The following is a 27,861-nucleotide window of genomic DNA, read 5'->3' on the forward strand; positions in this document are numbered from 1 at the left end:
CAGAGATCTTCATCAGCAGCTAAAATCGTGCGTGCCTGTAAATAGTTTTCCAATCTCCATCATCAGCCTGATAAACTTCTGTTCTGTCCCTCTCTTGTACAGAATTAGAAAAAGGAAGAAAGAAGAAGATTACGAACAATAATGCAGCAAGATACGTAGCGACTGTGAAGCATGTGAAAATCTGAGGGTGTGGGTGTGGGTGTGATACAACCATCAGCCACTGGCGAATGGTTGACATAATTAAGCCAGGTGGGGCCTACAAATTACAAATCAAGACCAGTAAAAAGTTGATGTCCCCCACCCAACCATAGTAACCTCTATTTATTTATATATAGCCCCCACCTCACACAAGCATTTCTCATCTCCAAAGCAAAAACCCCTTTTTCATTCTTGTGCTACTTTTTCTAACACTCGAGGGATTTTTGCTCTTTGCCTAAAGATCATGGCTAAGTTCTTTGCGCTTGTATTTGTTGCACTTCTCGCCATTTCCATGCTGCAGATACCCGTGACCGTGAGTAGTGTCCAACATTTGTTTTCTTGACATTCAGTGATGTGATGATTCGGTGTGAAGTTTTTAACACTCATCTTTCTTGTGCTGCTTTGTTATATTAGGCCATGGCATCTGAGGAGAGCTATCTGTCAAACAAGGTTGGAGTTTATTGGTAGTGTATTTCTTACTTTTTCTTGTTAGAATGTGTTTCATCTTTTGTTTTTCTTTGTGAATTGCAGAGCCGATATGGTCCTGGCAGCCTCAAGAGCTTCCGTAAGTAGTGTTTAAATGTTTTGTGTTTGTTAGATTTCTTGATGCTCATCCCACATTGTACGTACATGATTTCTCTCCTCATATTATTGCATGGAATGTATCCCATTTGAACTTGATGTTGTGACTGTTGAGAAGTTGTGTGAAAATGAGGAATATGGTTTGCACAAACTTGGTCTTGAGATGGATCCCCACACCCACAGTAGTCAAGGATGGTTTGACCAGTGTCAGGAATTTGTATACACATCGCCGGTGCACAGTGTATATATGTGTATTCTTTGACTACCAGTCAAAAAAGTGTGGGTGGGAGGGGGCGACTGATTACTGATACATTTTGCTTTGTGGAATTGAAATGACCAGAGTGCCCCTCACAATGCTCGAGAAGATGCAGCAAGACACAGTACCACAAGCCCTGCATGTTCTTCTGTCAAAAGTGCTGCAGAAAGTGCCTTTGTGTGCCCCCGGGCTTTTATGGAAACAAAGCGGTTTGCCCTTGCTACAACAACTGGAAGACCAAGGAAGGAGGCCCCAAGTGCCCTTGAATCAATCATCATCATCATCATCATCATAACTACTATTATATATCAACATATATATTTATAGTTTTAATTGTTGCACTAGGCACTAGCTACTTCTGATTAACTAATGAGACATCTGTATTTCGTTTTTACGACGTGTTTGCTGTTCGGCCAGTAGTACTGTAAGCTGTACTAGGAGTATGCCACTCCATTAAGGCGGAGGAGGGATTGTCTTAAATGTGAGTTGGCTGCAGTGCAGCCTATTCTATTTATGAATCCTGAATTATGAGAACCCCCCATTCTGCCAACATCTGTAACCAAACATTGCGGTCGAATTTAGTGAGCTGCAAGTGCGACGTCCTTCCTAAATTATCAACTCTACTGCTTCGGACACCGTACATTCCACATTTACTACCAAGACATTTAATTCAATTCTCTCCATGTACGTACTACTGCAAACGTGTTTGCCCTTCTACGCCACACATTAATACAGGGCAACAACCCTTCTAATTCCCTTTATTCCGCAAAAAAGGTACGTGATTTAGTGGGTGGAACATACGTTTTCATTGTTTGCAAGAAATATCTTAAGAGACCACAGTTTCAAAGACACAACGGAAAGGAAAGGCGGAAAGCATATGTATCTGGAAACGGGAAAAGATTAAAGAAAAAGACCAAGTTTGATTGCTCAATGCTGCAGCTTTCAACTTTTCTATAAAGTTGCATATAAAGGAAAAAATTAAAGTGGCAGCGAAATCACAAATTTTCGCATCATGAAATGAGCTATTTTGTTTGCTTATTGCATTAAAAATAAGAATGTAATGTCATAAATAATAAAGATATTATTAGGCAGCAGAACATGGGCTGTAGTAGACGTTGTCCGAATAATCTTGTGGTATAATGTAAGCCCAAAAACGTTTTTGGACTATAAAAAGCAGTCTATTATTAAAAATTAAAAGTTGGGCCTGAGCCCGTTTTCCGAACTCAGGGCCTAAGAGATTTATTATAATTAAAAATAAAAAGCTAACGACCCTTTTTTAAAATCGCAGCGAAAATTCAATTTCCCGCTCAAGTATTTCGGCCGTTTAAAGTTCTCTCCTACGGAACCTGATTCCTCTGAGATGCTTGCTTTTTTACCGTTGAGAGTAGTAGGAGGCCGCATTCTCAAGTGTGTGTAATAAGGAAAGATCAAGAAACCCCCCAGTTGAGTTTGAGTGAAGACACCCCCCCTCCCCCCAACTCTTCGCTCCTCTATTTTTCTTTTCAAGATTGTGAGTCTAAACTGATGGGGATACAGATGGACTCGACGCCCACCGACGATCCAATGACCGACTCCACTCCTCCGGCGTCCCGAGCTCCTAGGCTATTTATCAAAGAGATGGTGATGAGGAATTTTAAATCTTATGCGGGCGAACAGCGTGTTGGCCCTTTTCACAAGGTTAGGGTTTTATTTTCTAGTTTTTTCTTAAAATTCTTTCGATTTGTGAAGTATGATGCTGGAGGGAAGGACCGTAAGGATCGCAATTCTAGTTGATCCCTTGGACTTAATGCTTCGTTCTTAGACCACTTCGTGTTTTATGTTTAGAGTTTCTCGGCGGTGGTCGGTCCCAATGGAAGTGGGAAGAGCAACGTCATCGATGCAATGCTCTTTGTGTTCGGGAAACGAGCCAAACAGGTAAAATTTTCGCTGCAGGTTCTACTACAATTTTTTTCTTGGAAAATTCAAATTTGAAAACTTTTATTCGTTACTCCTTTTCTTTTTGTTTTGTTCTACATAAATAGCTATGCTTGCTTTACATTCGTTTGATCTTTATTCCTGTAATTTCAAGTCATGATGTTCCAGTAGAAGCGCAACTTTTTTTTTTTTACCCATCTTCTATTCAAACTTGAAACCGTTCTCTCCTAATAATAATGTATTTCTTCCGTTTCTTTTTTCTTGTTTCTTCTAACTTTTTGTGCCAAGTGAGAACTTTTCTTTTCCTGTAATTAGACCAGTGAACTTTATCTATGCCACTTTCATTCGATCAGAAAAATAATGATTTGGTCTGAATTCACTAAACATGCAGATGCGACTGAATAAAGTGTCCGAGCTTATACACAACTCCACCAACCATCAGAATTTAGACAGTGCTGGTGTTTCGGTTCACTTTCAGGAGATTATTGATTTGGTATATTGTCTTTATTAGCACAATAATGTGTTTCCTTGTATGGAGGTGGTTTCCAGTAGTATATTGCTAACTTCTGCTTTCTTGTAGGATGATGGGGCTTATGAAGTTGTCCCTGGAAGTGATTTTGTGATTACACGTGTGGCATTTCGGGATAACTCCTCTAAGTATTATATCAACGATAGAGCTAGTAATTTTACAGAGGTCACCAAGTTGTTGAGAGGGAAAGGTGTCGACTTGGATAACAACCGCTTTTTGATTCTTCAGGTCTGAACCATCTTTTTTTGGCGCTGGTTCAGAATATACATGGTAATCATATTTCTGTTGTATATGTGGTTTGGACACTAAAGTTTTTTATTTCTGCAGGGTGAAGTGGAGCAAATATCACTAATGAAGCCAAAGGCACAGGGCCCCCATGATGAAGGATTTCTTGAGTATCTTGAGGATATAATTGGAACAAACAAATATGTAGAGAAGATTGATGAATCATTTAAAGAGTAAGTTACGAGCTTCATCGTGGAGAGCCACATGTTGCATTCTGCACATGGACAAAATTAATCAATTTCTACTAAGGAAAATGCAAATAAATCTACTGTCGGAATTGCACTTGTAAGGTTTCTGCAAAAGGTTTGAGGAAATCTTTTGTTGTGGATAGTAGTTTATATTTCATAACAAATCAATTTTATGTGTAACACGGCCAGAATGAACTTATTGAATACCATTATTCAGTTGCTAAAATTTCACCATTCTATAGCATGCACATAATATTTAAATCTAATCACTTGTTTGCCACGGTATCCTGATGTTGTTTCCTGAACTTATGGGACCACTTTTATTCACTGTCCTGCTGGAAGTCAGTCAATATTAGCAGTTCGAATGTTCTCTAATTCTTTTAACCGCTTAGGTTAGAAGCGCTTAATGAAAAGAGGTCTGGTGTGGTTCAAATGGTTAAGTTAGCTGAGAAAGAAAGAGAGAGCCTGGAGGTAAGGTTTTACCGTAGCTTGCAGGGCTTGTTGTGTGCTTTAGCATTTTTACATTTATATTGCTAATTTGACCAGGGTGTCAAGAATGAAGCAGAAGATTACATGCTTAAAGAATTGTCCTTGTTGAAATGGCAAGAGAAAGCTACCAAGCTAGCTTCTGAAAATAATGTTACTGAGATGGCAGAACTGCAGGCAACCGTCTCAAGCCTAGAAGCAAATGTAAACATTGAAAGGTGGTTCTATTATAATTTGTATAAATCTTGGACAGGCATTTAGACTTCTGCTGAATTACTGTTGGCTTTATCTTACAGGGAAAAAATTCAAGAAAATACCAAAACATTGAAAGAACTTGAAGCTTTGCATGTGAAGTATATGAAGAGACAAGAGGTTTGGCTTTGTCTTTCTATACGTGGAGCTTTTATTGATTTCTATGCCCTTAAATACGAATGTGAGTTTTTCAATCAATTGCTTTAAACAAATTCTTGAAAATTTGCTAAACCTAGAAAAGGCTTTATTTGATAATTTTTATTTTTGGGAAATCTTAGGAACTGGATAGTGATCTCAGGCGCTGCAAGGATGAGTTTAAGGAATTTGAAAGGCAGGATTTGAAGCATCGAGAAGATTTTAAGCATTTGAAGCAAAAGATTAAAAAGCTTGATGATAAACTTGAAAAGGTATGAGAAGTCATATTCTATTTTAAGTGATATCATTCTCAATTTACTTAAATTCTTACTTTCTCAACATTCTTTCCTTGACACAACTTTCTCAACATTCTTTCCGTGACACAATTCCTCCTTACTCATCACTTTAGGATTCAACCAAAATTGCTGATCTGACCAAAGAGTGTGAAGAGTCCACAAATTTGATTCCTCGCCTTGAGGAAGACATTCCCAAGCTACAGAAACTTTTAGTGGATGAAGAGAAAATCTTGGAAGAAATTAAAGAAAATTCTAAAGGTGGCTTTTTACTTAAAACTGTTAATCATATTTCCTAATGGATTCCAGAGCTTTAGATTTATTTTGAAATGCATATTTTTCCTCTTGTTGTGCATCCTATTTTACATCATGTGCTATAGAATTGCTCTTGATATTATATTGTTCCTCTTGCCTTCCAGACATTTATTAACAGACATACAACTAAGGCCATGTAATACAGACTTGGTTATGGGAAGAAGTCATATCTTATTTTATTATTTTGTCCTTGAGAACATTCAATTTATATATGGATAAAATTTGAGCACTATTTAAAGGAAGTTCCAATTGCATTTCACTATTTTCCTGATGAGCACTTGAGGTTTTGCAATCTCCTGGTATTCAGGCGTTGGCCTGACATACTCATTGTTCATTTTCTTCAAGTCTTCATTCCATTCATATTTGAGCATGTTATGAATCCCCATGTTCACGAGTGTATTAAATCAGCATCATTACCAAGTGCTATCAATTCCAAGCGTAGAGGTTGGCCATCAGTACTATTGAATATGTCAAAGTATGTTTACCTGGCTGCCCTTTTGATAAAATGTTTCTACTTTTTCATGCGATGGCCATCAGTACTATGTTCGTCAGGCTTCCTATTGATATATAATTAACTTTTTATTTTGCTCATTTTGTTTCAAACAGCTGAAACAGAAGTTTTCCGAAGCGAGCTTGCTGATGTTCGTACTAAACTAGAACCATGGGAAAAGCAATTGATTGAACACAGAGGAAAACTGGAAGTTGCTTCAACTGAGAAAAAACTTTTAATTGAAAAGGTGGGGTTTGTAAATTAATGGTCTTTGTACGGATTGTTGGTGGATATCACAACCATTTACTGCCTAGGTACTCATCAGCTTTTTGAGATGTTGTCATGGAACAACTTTTTTTAAATTGGTGTTCTCTCTCTCTCTCTCTCTCTCTCTCTCGCTGTCTCTTCCTCTCTCGTTGCCTAGCTTTCTATTCCAGATGATTTAGGCCAAAGCTTTCAGTCATTTTCTGATAAGACCATGGCGTCCTCCTCATTGGACTCAACTTATCTATGTGCTTAACTTCCTGATTTACAGTAATTCAAAGAATCTATTGGCCTTGTTCTTGGCCCTATTTATTTGTATCTATAATGCGATCATGCTTTGGGTAACACTAATGTGTTTTTTAAGTGTGCTCAGGCTGACTGAATATCATTGTCTCCACCGACCTTGTTGAGATGTCCTTCATTTTCTTTTCTTAGTCACTAGGTGGAGGGTGGAAAAATAGTGCTAACTTTTTTCAGTTAGCCATAGATGTCTGATTGACAGATCATTGATCTTAAATTAGTGCACTGATTCTGATCCTTTCTCCATGTCCTACTAAAAATACAAACGTGTTGAGCAATCTTGAACTACTTGCATTTAATAGCTGGTTTTCCTTAGACATCCTTAATTCCTTACTGAATGTTAACATCCATATTACAGCATGAAGCAGGTCGGGCTGCTTATGAAGATGCGCATAGACAAATTAATGAAACACATAAAAGAATTGAGACAAAGACCTCAAGTTTAAAGGATATCCAAAATAAGCTAGAGAAGCTCAAACTTGAAGCATCTGAAGCTCATAAAATGGAGCAAGTAAGCTATTACGGTAGTTCTGTTGCTTTCATGACTTCTTGTGTTTTATTGATGAAGTTCTCTGAGCTGCTTGGGCAATTGCAGACATGCCTTGAAGAACAAGAGAGGCAGATTCCTCTAGAACAGGCTGCTAGACAAAAGGTTGCCGAGCTTTTATCGGTTATGGAATCTGAGAAGAACCAGGGATCTGTCTTAAAAGCAATACTTCAAGCTAAGGAATCAAATCTTATACCTGGAATTTATGGCAGGATGGGAGACTTAGGAGCCATTGATGGTGAGCATACCTCTACTTCATTATTGATTCGGAGAATTGCCACTATTTCAGGGAATGTAAGCATTCTCTAAATACATAAAACGGGATGCATGGTTGATGAGTATATGCCTGCACAATATTGCAACTCTTCGATTTGAGTGGTGTTCAATTTTTTTGTTGTGCTCCTCTGGATCTATCTTGGCTCTAATTGTCCTCGGGGGGTGTCTTTCCTTGTAATATGTATTACTGAAGAATTAATTCACGCTTTAGGAATCTTTGGCATACCTTTGGGAAGAGGTTGCTTTACCATTTCTAACCTGCAGCCATCTAGTTTGCTCTTAGCTTAGTTCACAAAAGTTAAATGGTAATCTGAATGTGAAGTACCATATTTTTCTTTTGCTTATGCCATTGATTAATGGTGTGTGTATTTTGATATTGCACTAATTAGTTCAATTTGGTCTCTTGTATTTAACTAATCACCCTTAAATTTTCCCTGCAGCAAAATACGATACTGCAATATCCACCGCGTGTCCGGGACTTGATTATATTGTTGTGGAAACAACGGCTGCAGCACAAGCATGTGTTGAGTTGCTTCGTACCCAAAACCTTGGTGTTGCTACTTTCATGATTCTGGTAGATACTTTACCTGTTTCAGTGTTTTTGGAGTCCATTGGTGTTGTCAATTGCTATGACCGAGCAGAATAAATTTTGATGACTGATTTTAGCAGTATTTAGGTAAACAAAATGGTAGATAACCTTTTCGGGGTTACCCTCAGTGACATAAAAGGGATATAAGTTTCTTTTGATGGTTTAACCTCGAAATATCGTCCAATTAAAATCACAAGAATCCTTGAATAGTGTCATTATATGATTAATCAATTTGAGATGTTTCCTCTATGATTTTGCACTTCAGCATAATGCATGTTTTTGAGTGCGGTCAATTTCAAATTTTCATCATAGTTTCCTGCTTGAGGCTTATTACAAGTTTTAAGTTTAGCAGATGCACGTTTTCCTGCTTGACAATTGTGCTTCAGAAAGGATGGCTAGCAAGAACCCTACGAAAGTTATAAGATAGTGAGTTACGATTGGAGTTCATCAAAGGAGCACTTTTTAAAACGCAATTATAAAGTATAGCAGCACGTTTTGCAATAACATTATTAAATCTGAACTCAATTAGTGAAATTTAAATTTCTCTAAGTATTGTCTTTAATGTCAGATTTCCAGTCTAATCAAATAAACAATTTCTCTTGCTGTGTAGTTTAGAAGAATGCAGGAAAACCTTTTCCTTGTGAGCTTAAAAAGTTGTTTCTGATCCTTGCAGGAGAAACAAGCCCATCATGTACCTCGATTAAAGGAGACGATTGTTACACCAGAAGGTGTTCCTCGCCTATTTGATTTGATCAAGGTCCAGGATGAGAGAATGAAACTTGCCTTTTTTGCTGCCCTAGGGAACACAATTCTCGCTGAAAATATTGATCAGGTAGCTTCTTGCATTACAAGTTGTGCTTATTGACTTTTCTTGTTAAAGCAGAAATGAAGAGTGCAATTTGTTGGCTTTGAACCAAACTGTTCATATAGTCCGAATCTTGGATAATACTGTTCATGATGCTATTTGATCTTCGAGATACCTACAGCAAGAAATTAACGTTGAGAGTTGAGACCCATGAAACCTCACATGTTCAGACAGGACACCTCTGCTATTGCTACGTGCTTGATAAAACTCTTTTCCTTCAAATTTCGAGATGGTTGTAATTAAATTTCACTTAAGTGTATAAGCTGTGCATGCTTCCTGTAGTGCTGCATATCTTGACTCATGACTATTTTGATAGGCAACTCGCATTGCTTATGGTGGAAAGAAGGAATTCTGGCGTGTTGTGACACTTGACGGTGCTCTTTTTGAAAAGTCTGGTACTATGACTGGTGGGGGAGGTAAGCCACGTGGAGGTAAAATGGGGACGTCTATTCGTGCTGCCAGTGTCTCTGGAGAAGCTATGGCAAATGCTGAAAAGGAGCTATCTGATTTGGTTGAAAGCCTAAGTAACATACGGAAGAAATTGGCCGATGCAGTGAAGCATTATCGGGATTCAGAAAAAGCAATTTCATCCCTGGAGATGGAGCTCGTGAAAAGCCAAAAGGAGGTGATTGTTAAGATTATTGTTTTTGCCATTCATATGCTATGTATAGTCATTCAATTAAACATTTTTTCATGACAGGTAGACAGCCTAAAGTTGCTATCAAGTGACCTAGAAAAACAACTAGATTCTCTGAAGGCAGCATCAGAACCACTGAAGGATGAGGTGGATAGGCTAAAGGAACTAGGAAACATCATTTCTGCTGAGGAGAAAGAAATCGATAGGCTTATGCAAGGGTCAAAACAGCTGAAGGAGAAGGTTGTTTTATTTTGACACCTTTTCCCTGGCTAGAAAGTCTCATGTGTCCCATAAGTTGCATACTGATACCTCTTATTATCATTATTTCATTGTCTGATTTGGCATTTGCATTTGCTTTTTAGAAGTCTGGATATGATGTCTTCTTTCACGACATAGTTGCTTAGAACTTCTTTATGGAACTCAGTGATGCTGTTTGCTAACTTATCTCAAAAATGGATGGAGAATATACTGTTTCACATCAACTGCTGTTATTTTTGTAGGCTTTGGGGCTTCAGAATAAAATTGAAAATGCTGGCGGAGAAAGACTGAAAAACCAGAAGTCTAAAGTTAACAAAATTCAATCTGTAAGTATAAGTGACATTCACAAAGAAGAGGTTGATTATGTATTGAATTTCATGAATAAACACTTCTCCCTGCTTATCTGATCATTTGTCAGGATATTGACAAAAATAGCACCGAGATTAACCGCCGCAAAGTTCAAATAGAAACAGGTCAGAAGACAATCAAGAAACTGACAAAGGGGATCGAAGAGTCCAGAAATGAGAAAGAACGGCTTATGGGGGAAAAGGAGAAATTAGGTTCCACCTTCAAAGAAATTGAACAGAAAGCTTTTACCGTTCAGGAGAATTATAAGAAAACGCAGGAGGTTAGTGCCCATGTTTCTACTCATCGGCAAATTGATATTTATATTGGGTAGGCTGTTTATGTAAAACATATAAATTACTTGCTTAAGTTAATAACCATGTATTTCTTGTAACTGTAGTTAATTGATCAACACAAAAATGTACTGGATCAAGCTAAATCTGACTATGAAAAACTCAAGAAAATTGTGGATGAGTTGCGGACATCTGAGGTCTGATTCACTAATCTCTTTTTTCATCTTTTTTTGCTTATTATATCTACTAGAAAGCAAATACAACTAATGTTGCAGGTAGATGCGGAGTACAAGTTACAAGATAAGCGGAAAGCCTGTAAAGAGGTGGAAATCAAGGGGAAAGCTTACAAGAAAAAGCTTGATGATCTACAAGTTGCTCTCTCAAAGCACATGGAGCAGTAAGCATTTTCTCGTGACTAAAGCATCCTTACTCAAAGACTCTTTAGATCATGAGTCCTCTTTTATACTATCTCTGTGATAAAATCTCACCTCTGCATACTGCTGTTGCACACCTTTTATTTGGAATAGGATTCACAAGGATTTGGTGGATCCAGAGAAGCTTCAAACAGTATTAACAGATGTAACTCTTGGTGAAACATGTGACCTTAAGAGGGCTCTTGAGATGGTGGCACTTCTTGAAGCTCAACTGAAAGACATGAACCCAAATCTTGACTCAATCTCAGAGTATGCAGTTTTTGGATGATTTATACATACATGCTTTTAGTATATATAAGGGCATATTTATACACCTCTTTGGATGTTTCTGAACTAATATTAATATTTATCTTATTTTTTTAGATACTAATATAAGTATTTTATTAGGTACCGGAAAAAAGTGAGCTTGTACAATGAGCGAGTTACTGATCTTAACTTAATTACTCAACAGCGTGATGATGTAAAGAAGCAATATGACGAATGGAGGAAGAGAAGGTGCATCTTTGGTGTTCTATTTTATAGTATACTTCCTTATCTTCACCCTCTGAGATCTAATAATATTATATAATGTCCAATGTTTTCAGGTTAGATGAATTCATGGCTGGTTTTAACACAATTTCATTGAAACTGAAAGAGATGTATCAGGTTGGATAAGACAGTTATCTGAATCTTTCTACCGACTTTAGCTGGTGTTATCTGCTTGTAGACATTTCATTTTCTTATTGGCATTAGATTATTGGGTCCATTCAGGCTATTGGGATTGCTAAATTTTTGTTTGTTGGGTAGAGTACAATGCTAGATGTCACCATTATCTAGCTGGATTGCTAACTTTTTGTTTGTCGGGCCAATGTGAGGTGTTGCCCTTTCTAGCTATATATAAAATATCTTGCTAAATTGTAGTTTTGATGTTTTAAGCTCGGTACTTGATGTTTGTTAACCTATTCTGATATTTCATTTAGTTTTCTTTCTTATGTTTTGCTTCTCTTCTACTTTTCTTTCGTATACTTTTGGCTGAAATTATGTGACTGTTGAAAACTCATTGTTTGCCACTGTACTGGTGCAATGTCTTTCACATTGTAGATGATTACACTGGGAGGTGATGCGGAGCTCGAGTTGGTAGACTCCTTGGATCCCTTCTCTGAAGGTGTTGTCTTCAGTGTCAGGCCACCCAAAAAGAGCTGGAAGAATATTGCCAACTTGTCAGGAGGCGAAAAGGTATTAACAAGAACATCTTACTTGATAGCTTCTTTGTCACCAGCAGCATTTACTTTGACACAAAATCTTAGCAGCATCTGACTTGGTTATGTTGTCTTCACTTCTCTTTCTGGATTTGATATTTCAGACACTGAGCTCATTAGCACTGGTGTTTGCCCTCCATCACTACAAACCAACTCCACTTTATGTGATGGATGAGATTGATGCTGCTTTAGGTTTGCACTTGTGGAATTTAGTTTAGTTGTTTATTGCAATTTAACCTTCAGTGCAGCTGCACAGAGTTCCATCCTTGTGGCATTTCCTACGTTTTTCACTTGTGTTGCAGATTTCAAGAATGTCTCAATTGTAGGGCATTATGTAAAAGACCGTACTAAGGATGCACAGTTCATTATTATAAGGTGGACTTTGAGCAACCATCTTTTTATGAGACTTTGCATATGTTGTACATGTTTGAGATATTTATGCTATTTGCTTGTTCAATATGCAGCCTCCGGAATAACATGTTTGAGTTGGCTGATCGACTTGTGGGAATCTATAAAACTGACAACTGCACCAAGAGTATAACTATCAACCCTGGGAGCTTTGTGGTTTGTGAGCAGGCGTCGTAAGCTTTCTGCTTACTGTTGCTGCTGTATCATATGAAATTGTTCGAAAGAATGTGAATTCAGTATCATGTTTAATCTCTGACGGGTCTTGTGTATTTAAGAAAATAGATATGTAAGTTTGTTTGGTAGGTTGATTCCTGCCTAATTATTCTCTAGTGGATGTGTTGAGATCAGAGAATGTCTTGATAACCAATGATCTTTCGTGTAATCCAGTCAATTCGCTAATGAATATATCGATTGCCTTAACTTTGTTCAGTTCAAACAACTTCTCCAATGTTTTGTAACTGTTCATGTTGAGGAGGAACAAGTTGTTATTGGTGCCTGGCATTTTAAGTTAAAAAGGTTCATATTTGTACGCAGATGATACTACTGTTGCCCAGATATGTTAATGCTGAATTGTAAGCGTCTAATAGGATAACAGGTGGTCTCTGCCTCTTGTGTTCATATTTTCTTTGTTAACTCCAAGTTCTGATTTATTTATTGATGGGTGTCAAGACCATCAAAAATAATTCGTACAACACTTGTAAAAGTGGGAGTAGGGTCGAATCCACAGACACTGACTTTAAGTTGATTTCTTTAAGAGAAATAGAAAATAATGGGGGGAGATTTGATGATAAAAAGAAATAATTAAAAACAAAATAAACTAGAAAATAATTGAAATTACCTGACAAAGATACAAGAGAGAGATTTTCCGATTAAGGCTCGGATCATGCTTGATTCTTGTGGGTTGATCATTGATGCAAGAATAACACATGTATAAACGAATAAATCAGTTATAGTGTTGGTACGACCTAACAACCTCACCTTTCCTTACTTTTTCGTCAGCCAAGGTACGACCGTTGGGAACGTCCATAAGATTTAATCTATTAACAGTATTAAGAATTAGAAAGGCCTGATTCTAATAAACAAACTCCTACGAGGACAATTCGTTTAAACTAGATCATGAATTCCCCATAACATAACTAATTACTATGACATAATTAATCATGCTACGTTGCCACTAAGCATTGAGCTAAATAAATAATTACACGGATTTATAAAGTCTAATTAGCTAAGCAAACCTTCTTAATAGTGAACAACTGACCACGTTATTCAAATATCAGACGTTTGTAATAACAGCACAGAGAATAGCATGAATATTCATATAACAAGTATAAAGAAAACAAATTAGATCTCACAACATATTACGAATCAAGCAATCACCATACCTTAACCAGAAAATAAGGAGTTTAGCCGGATATGTTAATGGAAGAACACACTAAAAAGTGGAATTCCATTAATTCCGATTATAAAATAAAAATAAAAATAAAAGAGAAAGGATGAACAAAGAATTCTATAGAGTTCCAATTAAAAACTGATAACGCCTTCAATTGAAAAGACCCCCCTATTTATAATAAAAGTCTCCTACGAATTTAGACATAGGGGGTAGATACATGATAAATTCTAAAAAGGTAAATAAATCGCAAGAGATAAGCTTTAAAGAATCTTTCTAAACTTGAACACTTCGTTCCTTTATCTTTTGCGGAAATTACTCGTATTCATCCTTATTCCAAATTGACCATTTCACTAAGCGTGGGCACGCTTAGTCAATTCTACAGAAATTTCCTTGTAATCTCCTTTTTTTTTCTTTTTGATGCCTTCAATTTCGATTTTAGCTTGATTTTCACCATCTTTGCCTCATATCTTCCTTTTTTGCTGAATATGCAATAAAATCACATAATTAGGGATGTTTTAGCTTAAATAAAAAGATTAAATCACTATAAAATCATGACAATTACAGAGTTATTATTTATCGTTGGCCTTATTTGACCTATGAATTATTGAGGCCATTGCTATGGTTTATACAGTATTATCCAAGCATGATAGATTTCTGTACTGCATCAATTTCTATGCATTTTTTTTATTGTGATGTTCCAATAATTATTAACTGATTAGATGTATCTTTTCACGTGTCCAATGTAATCTGATTTCGTAAAAAAATATTCTTTAATCAGTTTGCTTCTGAGAAATTGGAGAAACTGTCCAGACACCAAGTGCATGATCATTTTTACATCATTGGATTTTTCTCCAGTTTTCTAGGACGCATGATATGGTGCAGTTAATGCTTGTATTCTTGGTAGATCAATCTCCATACTTGGCTTATTATTATTATTATTCATCAGAGGAATACAATGCTGGAAATATGCATGCATGATTATGTACACTCTGCATTGTTTAGTCTGTTCAACACTTGCTTCACTAGAGGGTAATCTGCACCTGTACTCGTCAGGGCCATACATTACAGATGGTTAAGATTGTCATTCGCTGGTGTGTGTTCATCGTTGCTTCTCAGGCGACGTAGTTTGAATGAAAATGAGTGCGGTGTTAAAGCATGGGCCGGCTTGTCCGAGATACGAATAAAACTATAGGACCACGCTCCCACTAATGTCCCGCAAACAGGTCCAATTAAATACACCCAAACACCTTTGTAGTAATTGCTGGCAATTGCAGGACCAAGTGTCCTTGCTGGGTTCATTGATCCTCCTGAGATTGGCCTGGAAAAGCGACTTGATAATCTCATCAATTCTGCTTGATTATGCTTCTCAGCATTTATTTAGTGGGGATTACTCACCCGGCTAATATTGAAGTGATGCACACTGCAGACCCCACTGCTATCCCCGCAAGTTCCCCTATCTATACAAACGCAAATCCAGCAAAAGAATAGTGAAAACAAATGCAGAAAACGTTGTTGCCAAATGTTTCATCTCAATTTTTTGTGAGATAATTGTCAAAAACTAAACATAAAGATGGATTTGGTGATGCGGGTGGTGTGTTTGTTCTTACAGCTTTGGTATCAGTGGCCACAGCAGAGGTGATGAACATCATGGAAAAGGTGACCACAATCTCCATGACTAAGGCTTGAATGTCAGTTCCAGAAGGTGAAGTGGTGCCAACATGTTTTATAGGGTGCAATAGAACACGTAAAGTGAATCCAGCAGAAGTACCGCCCGTCACCTGTGCTGCTGCATAAAACGGTACCTGCTGGTGCAATTTATCTCACGATATATCCAAATATTGTAGACTTATTACTATAAGGCATTGGCAGGAAACGAGGAACTTGTTTAAGGAATACTGATTATGTTATTGTGGGAAATTAAAAATGGATTTGTCATTATTTTAGTGGAAAAAGATCAATTATGCTTCCAAACAACCAATGAAGAAGCAGCTATGTACATGTGATCTCTAAAATCAATCCCGGCAGCCAAGTTTCTGGAGTAAAGTATTGTTGATGATGATGGAATGGATGTGGATGGTACAACTTGCCTACGTAAAGATTCTATTTGTTCTTATTACTTAATAATGTAATGTAATGCATGTTGTGGTTTATCCACTTAAAAACTTTGAATTATTGAAGGCAGCAAATAATGTCCACCACCCAATTCTTGCATTCAAACCTCGACTGACTAAGCAGACATGACTGCTCAGCCTCCATGTGATCCATCAAACAACCCAGCAATGAATGCGATATGCAATTATGTCTCTCTCTCTCTCTCTCTCTCTCTCTCTCTCCCCCCTATTTTTTTTCTCTTTAAAATAATTTTATTACAAATGATAAGTGCACTAAGAACTCCTGCTTCAATGGATGGAAGGGATGATATGAAAACTCCAACAACTGGTTCTGGCTCTAAGCTTGATCCCACTCGAAAAAGAAGTGGGAGTTAGGCGTACTTTGAGCAAGGTATATCGTGCCTAGTGTATAAATTCGCTTTTCCACTACGCCTGTCGAGTGCCGACGGTTAAAGCTTCGAACACTTTAGTCTTGGGACATAGATATGCCATGTCTCTAACATTTTTTGACTGAAGTCTACTGTCTTAAAGTTGAGCCTAACTTCTTTGGCGTTTTTCTATGTTGTGCAGAGTTGCTGGTTCTCCCTTTGACAAAATTAAATTGAACATTTAACAACTTGAAAATTAACATATGGTATAGATTATATATATCGCATTTATTAAGAGGGTGTTTTATAGTATGTTTTTGAAACTTGTAAAATGTTAATATATTATTTTAAAAATAATTTTTTGAAGTGTTTGGATAAATTAAGGTTATTGAACTTATAAGTCGTTAAAAAATTTGTCAAAATTTATAAAATGGATTAAAGAAATCATTTCTTTTTTCAAAAGAGTTTGTGAACTATTAACTTCTTATTTTATAGAAAAAAAAATTACTAAACACTTTTTGATAGGGCTTAATGCAATTTATCTCACTATGATATTACAAATAAGCAAATTAACTCTTAATATATAAAAATAATAATTTATCTCCCTCTATTTTTAAAATGGAGCATGTTTAAGTGGGTAAATTGCTCTATTTTTTAAAAAATCATGGGGGTAAAATACTGTATCTTAAAAAATATAGGAAAGTAAACAATTATATATATATATATATTTTCATAAAATGTAACTGATTCATTTACGATATCACAAGAATTGCTTGCATTTTTTCTCTTTTTGATATCTTATAAACTCATCTTATAAGATATTTAAAAAAATTTACCCAACGCCATAGAAAACTAATCCAAGCACCGACAAAATCCATTCTGACGAATTATCCGTAGTTTAAGATCAAGGGAGACAAAAACAATAAAGATGAGCTGATAACAGATGGCATTGTTTCAAATACAAACCTGATTCCAGGGAAAATGCCTGACGGCTGCAAAAGCCAGGGTGACGGCAGGGTTCATATGAGCACCAGAGATGTGGCCAACAGCATAGATCATAACGGTGACAATGAGACCACCTGCCACAGATGCTCCGAGTCTGGACACTTTGTGTTCATCGCTAGCACTAAGAGCTGCCGAACCACATGTCACAAACACCAGTAGATACGTTGCAACAATTTCTGCAACCACCTGTTATACAAACGAAATACTTATGGCGTAGACAACTACGTACGTACGAGAAACAAGTGCATGTGTTTCTGCAAGTTTAATTATTGGATGATCAAACTATACGCTATTACTTTGAATAACAAATCAAGCAACATAAGGTCTCTTGGTGAGCATTTACCAGAAAGAGTACCTTATTCAGAAAATCAGGCGGATAATTTTCTCTAAAATGCCTCAGAATGCAACTGGTTAGGCGGCTGTCTAATTTCGGGTTCTGAACCGACACCGGCCCCGCTCCGTTCGTCCGATCACTGAAATCGTGTTGCATATTCTCCATTTAGTGAAAACACCGCTGACTTTTTAAATTCAAGAACAGCGCAAGGAAGCAAAGGCACAAATGACCAAGAATGAGTTTCGAACAGCGTTGGAGCTTCCACTTGTGTGTGCGTGTGTGTAGACAGTAGGTGTTAAAGGAAAAGTAATCATACAGTTGTGCGTGTGTGTGTGTGTGTGTATATATAGAGAAAGAGAGAGAGAGAGAGAGAGAGAGAGAGAGAGAGAGAGAGAGAGAGAGAGGACAGACATTGAACTGTACTATTTATATATGACGATGCATGGCCCACAAACTTAGGAATTTTCTCCTGTAAAATAGTTGGGGAATCTTATATAGGTAATAATGAAGCTCGTCCTATGCTTGACATGAAGGTTCATGGGGTAAACCAGCGTACCAGTTGAGACTGCCGGAATACTAATTCAAACTAGCTCCCATTCTCAACTAAATATATAATAAATACTGTAGAATTGATTTACATTTAAAAAAAAACAATCAATCATATGACATTCACTTTACAATTGACTTAATTTTATCAAATATAATTCGAATTAATAAAAAGTTTCCCGAAGACGGGTGGTGATGAGTTCATTGTTTCACAGGACACAATTAAGGAGAGCAACAAGGGTCTTTCTGTAACAAATATAGCTAGTGACGTTCGCAGACAATAAATTGGGCTTTCTGTCCCAAATTTACATTTAAATTTTGAACCCCACGGGATTGCATTATTTGGGTTTCCAAGATATGCAGTCCGAATAGGCCCAAGAGAGCTGGGCTTTTATTCTTAAAGTTAAAATTGTTGCATTTTATACGAATACATCATTATAAACTTTTTGTTGACCAGCCATTCATATGTTTTTGTTTTTAATAAAAAGTGAAAATTACATTATTTTTTAATAATTATTATTTATATTTCTAATTGAACTATTAAAATTTGGTCGAGAATTACCGCGGTAATTACTTTGCAGTAAATGTTGATTGAGGTGGGAATTAATCATCAGTCCTGCTGCTGCACAGGGTGAGGGACAAGGACAGGGACAAGGATGCCTCTTGTCCTCGCTGAGTTACAATAATCATTTCTCTTCTGGCTGCAATTCTGTCGGGGAGGGTTCAAATGTCTCCTCTTTGTTGAAAAGCGTGCAATCAGCGCCCTACCATACTCTTCCTATTTTTAATTCCTTCATTTAAATGAAAGTTTATACTATATATATAAGAAAAATTCATTTCTAAAAAAATGTTATGAAGTTGATGGACATATTTATATCTTTATACTGTAAATTTTATTCTAAAGACATATCAGGAAAACCATAAAAAATGCATTTGTGGGAAAAAATCAAAGTAAATAATTGGAGAAGGCAGAAATCTTGAATTGGAGGAGTGAAGCAAAGCGGACAAGTGGTTGGAAATGCAGAGATTGATAAATGAATTGAGACGCGTCCATGCACGGATCATGATTAATGAATGGTCATGATGGAGTGTTAATTTTGATTTGAATCATATTATATGTGTAAAAAATATATTTTTATATACGTGACGTATATATATAAGATATAATATAAAAAAATAACATAAAACTTAAAATAAAAAATTCAATGTGGGGTGTATATGGGCCATTTCATCTCAATTTTAGGGGAATGGTTGTGGAGAAGCTAAGGCTCACAAAAAATGAGATTATGAAAAAGATGACAATGACATTTGTTTTAGATAAATAGGAGTAATGAACACATTTTTCACGGTTTTCATGATATAAATTAAAGGCAGGTCGCACTTCTCTCTGATATTTGTTGGGGGCTGTCTACTGTATAGCGACATATACTTCCATTTCTTGAAGATCTGGAAGCTAAGTATTAAAATAAATCCTACATAACTCTTTTTTAAGAAAATACAATGATTTCATTTCATTAAATTTATATGACCGTCCCCCTCCAAATGGAAGTTTTCAACCCGCAAACAGGAAACGGAGAAGCCTTCAGCTCGAGCTCCAGCATGCCCGACCTAAATTCTGAGCTAATTGATTATTAATTTTTATATGTTTACTTTTTTGTTCAATTTTAAATAGAAATAAAATTGAATTTTCAAGAATTTTATGTATATTCAGTTTTACTTCGTCATCTATTTTTCTTATTTTTTTTACATTTATTTTTATTTCAACTTCTCTTATACTTCATTTTTTTTACCCCCAACTAATTAAACAAATTTGAGTGTTTGGTGGAATTGAGTCAAAAGAAGGTATAATTGCAATTTTAAAATATTAAAATATATTTGTAACTAGTAATTTTTTTTCAATAAATTAAGTCTCGGACATTCTTCTAAAAAAACAAGACTTTAGGATATATAAATACCCGGAAATGCCATTAGCTTCCGAACCCACAAGCCAAACTACATGCCTCGAGTTTGTTCCGAATTAGTACGTCTTGTGTAGTTAACCTTATTTCCCGGAAGCCCTTAATACACTCCCAGTCAGCTCCAAACCTAGGAGTCGAACAACGGAGAATACAATAACGAGAATTCCGACTTCCAAACACCAAATTTTCTCACGAAACCAACACAGCTTGCAACCATGCAAGTTCGTTGACAAAATCAGCCCTAGCTTAAAACAGTACAGCCCAACCATATCCTCAAAACTAGCTATAAAACACACAGACACCAACAGCAGGCGCTTAAACCTTCTTCATTTTTCAATGAAGCCAGCGGAAGCATACGACGGCGACTTGGCCATCGTAGTACCCCTCTTGGCTGGCAATGGTGATAATACCGCCGACTCTGCTAATTATCAGCACTGTATTTCGGGCTCTACGTCCTTCTTCAAGACCTGCTTCAACGGCCTCAACGCTTTGTCAGGTTTTTGTCCATTCCCTTCCTCTTTTTAGTTTTTCAAGAAAATGGCTCATAGCAATTTTGTCTGGATATTTATCCAGGGTTTTTGTTGCAATTTCTCTACAGACTTTCTCAGTTTCTTCATCTTGATTTGACTCATGATTGCTGTTTTTTCTTCCTTGAGAAATGTGGGCTGTACCCAAAAAACAGAATGGTCAATCATTTCTGGTGGTGGGCTGGTTGTTTGTGTATCTCCTGTTAGTTGAAAGCTATTGTGTCAGTATTCTATATTAGTTAACACTCCTATAATTTGAAGATGCTTCGAATTCAAGAATTAAATGAGAAAATTACCCATGTACAGAGAAACCATGTTTGCTGTTCTGAAAGATGGTAATCGTTCTTGGTAGGAGTCCTATTCGGGGTTGAGTACCGGGCAGACTCTTGTCCTCATCTGTGAGTATAATGGATGAGCTGTCTGTCACACGTACGTAAACCATTTTTGGCATTTTGCCTTTTAATACGTAAAGTTATCCTTCCATTCCATCTCAACGTAATCGTTTGAGCAGATATCGCTCTTCAGATAAGAGTTAAATTGTACTATTATATTTCAGACATACGGTGACTGACGATGGATCGTGCTCCACCATTATTCTGATTTTGAAAAGACAGTCAAGGGAAACAATAATATTTTTTTAAGCTTATCTTGTTTGATCACGACACACTAGAATAAATGTAGCATTTTAATTATAATTAATTATTGTAATTAACAATAAATAATTATTGATTATTCGTATGATTGTAATTTTTCTATGTGTGACTAATTAAATATTTATCATAACTGAAAAGTCGTGGCAAAAATATTTGTACGATACATAATCATAATAGAAATAATTTTCATGATGGATAATGTTAAATTTTGTATTGATTTTGGTTTAACTATAATTGATAATTATTATTTACTACAATTTTTAGATTATAATAAATAAAACTATATAGGCAGTAAACAAAATTTCTTCTAGTGACATTTCCTTAAGCAATAAATTTGGAATAAATTAATCACTGAGTGAAGCGTTGATTAACATGTAACATAGTATAAATTAATCATGTCAGCTCCCATTACTTGGTCTTCCAAATAATCATGATGGAGATGGTTTCATTATCAGTAAACAGCGTGCTTAGCATTAATTTTATTGTCTGATAGCGAAGAACATCCAAATTTGTTAGTTTCAACGCGTTCTAAAACACATGGTAAGCTAGTAGTGATCATCATTTGCTGAACAGGGTTGGCAAAATGCAATCATTCATCAGCTTCTATTTTTGAATATTTCGCTGTTCTCCTCCCTTAACTTTTTGACTTAAGCTGCAATATCACGTTAGAGTGGTATAAAATACAGACTAATAATTTCTTTTGGTTTCTGATTAGGTGTGGGAATATTGTCAATACCATATGCTCTATCATCAGGTGGATGGATGTGCTTGATACTTTTCTTCCTTATTGCCGGCTGCACTTTCTACACAGGCTTGTTAATCCAAAGATGCATGGATATGGACCCCAACATAAGAAGTTATCCCGACATTGGTGAGCGAGCATTTGGGGCCAAAGGAAGAGCCTTTGTATCCATAGCAATGAACGTTGAACTGTATTTGGTGGCGACAGGTTTCTTGATTCTAGAGGGAGACAATTTACATACCTTATTCCCAAACCTGGAATATGAAGTTGGTGGGCTTGTCATAGGTGGAAGACAAAGCTTTATTTTTATGGTTGGCCTTATTATGCTGCCTAGTGTTTGGGTAGATAATATGAGCATTCTCTCTTACATCTCTGCCAGTGGAGTTATAGCTTCTTTTGTACTCCTCGGCTCTATCTTGTGGGCTGGCACGCTCGATGGCATTGGATTTCATGAAAAGGGCACACTTTTGAACTGGAAAGGGATGCCGACTGCTGTTAGCCTGTATGCCTTCTGTTATTGTGCTCATCCAGTTTTTCCTACATTATACACTTCAATGAGAAACCAAAAGAAGTTCTCTAAGGTAATATAACAGGCCATAATTAAAAACAAGAACATCAAATTGTTATCTCTTTATGTGAATTGTGAATTCTGATTGATGATTAATTGCATGCAGGTCTTGCTTGTGTGCTTTGTCGTATGCACAACAAGCTACGCGTCCATGGCAATCTTGGGGTACATGATGTTTGGTTCAAGAGTGGAGTCTCAAATAACTTTGAATCTTCCTACAGATAAAATTAGCTCAAAAGTGGCTATCTACACCACCCTTGTCAATCCATTGGCCAAGTATGCTTTGATGGTAACTCCTATCATAACTTCTCTTGAAACTCGTTTCCGATCCCACCGAAACAAAGGAATTAGCCTCTTGATCAGGACTTGTTTGGTACTCAGCACCATCATTGTGGCCCTGGCCATACCCTTCTTTGGATATCTGATGTCACTTGTTGGAGCATTTCTAAGCGTAACAGCTTCAATTATTCTGCCATGCTTGTGCTTCTTGAAGATTTCAGGCATTTACGGCAGATTCCGGCTTGAGTCCATCTCCATATGGGGCATTGTGTTGGTAGGGATTCTTGTTCTTGTTATTGGCACTTATACGGCTCTGCAGGAGATTTTTCAGCATTTGGTAACATAATTAATTAGTAACATTGTAATGTATTCCACCATGATTTATTTTGTGGTGAAATTTCATCTTTGTGCTTTCATAAGTTGTATTCTGAACTTTTATGGAAAACGACACGAGCTTGAACGTGCCAAAATTGGATTAGATATTTCATTCTATCCCTATCGTTTCTCCTATTTCATTTAATATATACATACTAAGTGTATAAGAATTATACCAACTATTTTATTGTTAAAACAAAATTTGTGCACAGAATATATGTATTAATGGTGGCTCTATTTGACATCGACTTGTAGCTCACATTTAAAACGCAACTTGTCCAGAAGCTACAGGGACTGTTGGGATTAATGAAATTGGATTTGAATTGAGCTTCATAGTTCATAGTATTTGCCAAATACGTCCCCCTCATGATTTATTATGAACACCAATGTCGTGCAGAATTCCTAGACCATTTGGACCACGTAACTGTAGCAGACGGAGAAAGGAGCACCAATCATGCGGTCACTCGTAATAGCTGAACCTATTTGTCTTTAAATGAGACAAGTTGAAACCAATTGATGTTTTTTTGGCCACCATATATATGTCTATATATATGCTTACGTGTACATTTTAATTTCGTAATTCTATTTTTTTTATTAAAGTTAATTTCTATAGCTAAAAAGAGTGAATTCTGACAAATGAAAAAGGATTGAAATTTTAAAAATTAAGAAAATATATATAGGACTGAAATATTATCCTACAAAGTTAAAAGACAAAAATACTGAAAAAAAATGAACCAATAGGAACAATAGTCTCAATTTTAAAAAAATCATGTATTTCGAAGAGAATAGTGGCTCTAACAGAAGAAAAGACTAAAAGACCACAAAAAGTAAAAAGACGCGGGACCAAAATACTATCTAAATAGTTCAAGAACGAAAATAACAAATTACCTAAATTATGAGATCAAAAATACTTTTAAACTTGTACAAGATTGTTACATGTGAAAATAACGAGATGGATTTATATTTGAAAAAATTATTTATTTAGTCTTTTAAGTTTGCCTGTTATTAACTTTAGTCCTTTAAGTTTATGCATTTTAGTTTTAATCCTGTAACTTTTAGAAATGTGTAATTTTAGTCCTCTAACACAATTTCGAATAAATTTTACCCCTGCATAACTTTTTAAAGAGCAAATTTAGTCCATCTCCATTCATTTTGTATCTCATAACTAATGTTCACATAGATGGTATGAATTTATAAAAACTTAATTTTATTTCGAAAGAATGTTGGGCCTTTTAAGAGCATTAAGATAGATTATTAAGCTTATTATCAAAAGGGCACAAAAAAAAAAATCCTTAATTAGGCTAAAAGACTGAATCTATATGAATTGATAGATAAGGACTAAATCTAATATTACAAAAATTAAAGAATTAAAAGAAATTCGAGTCAAAGTTATAGAATGAAAATTTCGTTTTTCCCTTATATACGTTCTGAGTTGGAGCAAGTCTTTTTGTACAACTTCATATACACTTCCATTTATTAGCAGTGAAACAATTAAGTGGCTTATAATTAATGTATCGTACGTAAACACAGAGCTTTGGGTAAGTATTTGATCTTATGAAATATTTTCAAAATTTATAAATATTTGATCTTATCTTACGAATAAACTCTCGGAACATTTGAATATTTAGGCAAAAACTATTAAATTTATAAAATGTAAATAAAAGATGATTTTATAATAATATGATTAAATGTAAAGTTTGTTACGATTTTAAAAATAATTTAAGAACTATTTACTTTCTCCGCAAGAGTTTATTAGCTTTGATACTTTATTTTTAAATCTAATTATATATAAGTTGATGTTTTTTTCTTTTTTCTTTTTAACTTCGTTTGCTCTTTTCTCTCCCACTATATTGATTTTTTGTTGCCGTAAGATCTGGACAATGCCTTTGATACACTACGACGGACTCAATAACTGGCCGTTAGCCGCCTTTTTATTTGTTAAATTAATTAAACATGTACAGATTTAGACGGCGTCATAGAGCAATATATTGTTGGTTCGGTTAATTATGGGGGTACTAGCTATACAACATGGAGTACAACTATTTCCAGTTCGAACTCATGCAGAAAGCTTACATGTAATAATAACGTTTACAGTCAATGATGTCTTAATTTAGTGGTTAATATTAAAGTTGGGGTTCCATGAACAAATTTAAGGCCATGTGTTCGCATTTCACTGAATGTATAAGTATTTGTTTTAATTTATGTGTGTGTTTATCTCACTTTATGTGAGTTATTATACTTTATTATTGTTCTTAGTCATATTAATACATTGATTGAATCGACGTATTTTATTGTTGTCCAACGTTTAGTACTTGTAGTAATTGCATTTTCTCCCAGGACCAGAACTCATGAATTATTATTTTCTTATGTATGTAGTTATAAAATTTAAATGTTTATGGCCTTTTGTGGTTGTGCACTTCTTTATCTCTGAATCTGGCTCTTTGAGCCAGAAATCTTTTATTTCTGCTTATTGTTATAGATTTGTAAAATCTTTATATTTGTTTTATTATTTTGTATATTCGATTTGTAATTCTAAGAGTTTTATAACCCATCATTATTCTGTAATCGTTGGATAGAATTTGTGGGACTTGGGCTTGTTACTGGGGATTAACTCCAAATAGTTTGGAATGAGTTCTCATTCCATTCCTAATCTATTCCTCGTACCAATCATACCATCAATATATTTAACTTTCTTTCAATACAGGCAAAATAAAAATGTGTATAATTTTCTTAACAATATTTATATTTGTGTTTGTGTAAATATTTAGATTTATCCATCCCGAATTATATATTTATTTGGATGATATATACATATATATGATCTTTATTTTATATATTTTATTTCTTTTTACTTGATGCTATGTATTACAATTGACCAACATACATAATTTAAACACATCGATTAATGTATATTAATATTTTTATCGTAATTTTTTTTATTTATTCATGCATCGTGTGTGCATGTACTGCAAATATTAAAGAAGAATAAAGTACATAAACCAACAAATTATATTTCACATAAATAATAAAATAAAATCAGTTTAAGATATTATCGATATATAAAAGAATTGGTGTAGTAGGGTCAAAGTGAAGTGGAGTCACTTTTATCGAAAAGAAAAAATAAATTAATTTTTAAAATTATTTAATTAGGAATATAATTGTTATAATTTAAATATTAATGCAATGATGTCAGTAATCATTATTTATCAGTGTAGAAACTTTTTTTTTTTTTATATATTAATACAGATATACACATATTGCGGATGTGTGTAAATATCTTTCTGGGGTCAAGGGGCGGGGGGGGGGGGCGCAGCTTGGGTTATTTATTCTAAACTCTTGTAATTTTTTTTATTTATTTAATATATACACACGAGGTGAATATATATTTAAATCGCCGTTGATGGGGTCTGGGAAGTGGGAACAGATAAGAAGTAGGCTTTGCCATCGATTACTTGGAGGCCCGTATCACATGGGCAATAAATAAAAGAACGCCAAAATGGAAATTGTGGGAAGACCATGTTTTGTATATTTCTTGCAAGTGTGGTCGACTGGAGATAATGATCTCAAAAGAAAAAAGAACAGACATAATTAAAACGTGAAGTACGTCTTGCATGTTTAAGGTGGATTAAATTTTCTGTTGCAAAATTCTACTTTACTTTATCTTCTAATCCATTAATGTGTATGTGATCTTTTTGAAAATATGTGACGTGGTTTTTGTGTGTATATAATAAATAATTATTTATCTTTTAAAATATATTACTAATAAAAATAAGATATACAAACCAACATATTATATGTAAAAATAAATAAAATAAAACTAATTTAGAAATATTATCCACAAAAAAAAAATTGGTGTGAGTGAAATTCTCGTATTAGTATAGATAATATAAATGAGAAGAATAATGTGAGTAGGAGGGGTTGAAAATACATAAGTATATTTTTGGTAATTTAAAAAATTAGTGTTTCGGTGTAAGTAACCGCTATTTATTAGTGAAAAAGTGATTTTCTTTTTTATATAGTATAGACAAAATATATGATATCATCCTTATATGATATGTATATATTTAATGGAATAGAGTTTGCAACAAAAAAATCAATCCAATTATAATATGTTGGGTGTTAACCACCAATAATCAGCAAGAATCCTATCAAACTATTCCAGAAATGATGATGGGTTCAAAAATCCTTATAATATAATTACAAATTAATGAATAAATAAAGAATAAAGACTATATATAGATCTAATAAAATATTAACATATCATACAAAAAAAATATCAGAAATAAGAGAATAAGAGAAGATCTTAGAATAATAATGGTTCAGGGCCAGATCCGGGAGGGACACCAAGTCCACCAGACTTTGGCAACCCTTTCGCGGTTGCTTGGCCAACACAAAGTGATTTTCGCCCACAGTGGACAACCCACCCCACCACAAAGATTGTTCATAAAGAACTTTAAAATCGAAACATATAAAGGTAGTTCACAGAAAATTATAAAATCCAAACCTACAAAGGTAGTTCACATAGAATTATATTTTTAGCAAGTATATTATTTTTTACACATATCATCAAAGAGATGATCGGAATTATAAAGAGGAGAAAGAGACCGTTGGAAAAGCAGTGGAGAGAA

At 35.2% G+C, this 27,861-nt stretch overlaps 4 protein-coding genes across 5 annotated transcripts; 3 read left to right on the forward strand and 1 right to left on the reverse strand.

Moving 5' to 3' along the window:
• Positions 348 to 1,671, forward strand: LOC105177251 (gibberellin-regulated protein 4-like). Its single transcript, XM_011100324.2, has 4 exons — positions 348 to 511; positions 613 to 648; positions 730 to 763; positions 1,121 to 1,671. The coding sequence occupies exons 1-4, from the start codon at positions 443 to 445 to the stop codon at positions 1,300 to 1,302; spliced, it is 321 nt and encodes a 106-aa protein (XP_011098626.1). The 5' UTR covers positions 348 to 442; the 3' UTR covers positions 1,303 to 1,671.
• On the forward strand, positions 2,318 to 12,865 carry LOC105177252 (structural maintenance of chromosomes protein 4). Its single transcript, XM_011100325.2, has 28 exons — positions 2,318 to 2,713; positions 2,861 to 2,950; positions 3,342 to 3,443; positions 3,531 to 3,707; positions 3,807 to 3,937; positions 4,345 to 4,423; positions 4,499 to 4,656; positions 4,735 to 4,810; positions 4,969 to 5,097; positions 5,235 to 5,379; positions 6,040 to 6,170; positions 6,846 to 6,998; positions 7,083 to 7,272; positions 7,751 to 7,884; positions 8,573 to 8,731; positions 9,081 to 9,389; positions 9,465 to 9,641; positions 9,902 to 9,985; positions 10,078 to 10,287; positions 10,405 to 10,494; positions 10,573 to 10,694; positions 10,825 to 10,980; positions 11,119 to 11,226; positions 11,316 to 11,376; positions 11,812 to 11,946; positions 12,074 to 12,161; positions 12,272 to 12,344; positions 12,434 to 12,865. Exons 1-28 carry the CDS (start codon positions 2,561 to 2,563, stop codon positions 12,552 to 12,554), a joined length of 3,741 nt encoding a protein of 1,246 aa, XP_011098627.1. The 5' UTR covers positions 2,318 to 2,560; the 3' UTR covers positions 12,555 to 12,865.
• Positions 14,665 to 17,972, reverse strand: LOC105177253 (aquaporin NIP2-1-like). Of its 2 annotated transcripts, none has more exons than XM_020698961.1 (5): positions 17,607 to 17,972; positions 17,213 to 17,437; positions 15,375 to 15,572; positions 15,163 to 15,224; positions 14,665 to 15,085 (listed from the first exon to the last, which is right to left on the reverse strand). In XM_020698961.1, exons 1-5 carry the CDS (start codon positions 17,748 to 17,750, stop codon positions 14,830 to 14,832), a joined length of 885 nt encoding a protein of 294 aa, XP_020554620.1. In that variant the 5' UTR covers positions 17,751 to 17,972; the 3' UTR covers positions 14,665 to 14,829. The 2 variants fall into 2 exon arrangements, with proteins under 2 accessions (XP_020554620.1, XP_011098628.1); XM_011100326.2 differs by having other exon boundaries at positions 15,375 to 15,569; positions 17,607 to 17,971.
• Positions 20,074 to 23,354, forward strand: LOC105177254 (vacuolar amino acid transporter 1). The gene is made up of 3 exons (XM_011100328.2): positions 20,074 to 20,585; positions 21,985 to 22,592; positions 22,686 to 23,354. Exons 1-3 carry the CDS (start codon positions 20,426 to 20,428, stop codon positions 23,202 to 23,204), a joined length of 1,287 nt encoding a protein of 428 aa, XP_011098630.1. The 5' UTR covers positions 20,074 to 20,425; the 3' UTR covers positions 23,205 to 23,354.

The sequence above is a fragment of the Sesamum indicum genome, linkage group LG15, assembly GCF_000512975.1.
Source record: "Sesamum indicum cultivar Zhongzhi No. 13 linkage group LG15, S_indicum_v1.0, whole genome shotgun sequence".
Lineage (NCBI taxonomy): Eukaryota > Viridiplantae > Streptophyta > Magnoliopsida > Lamiales > Pedaliaceae > Sesamum > Sesamum indicum.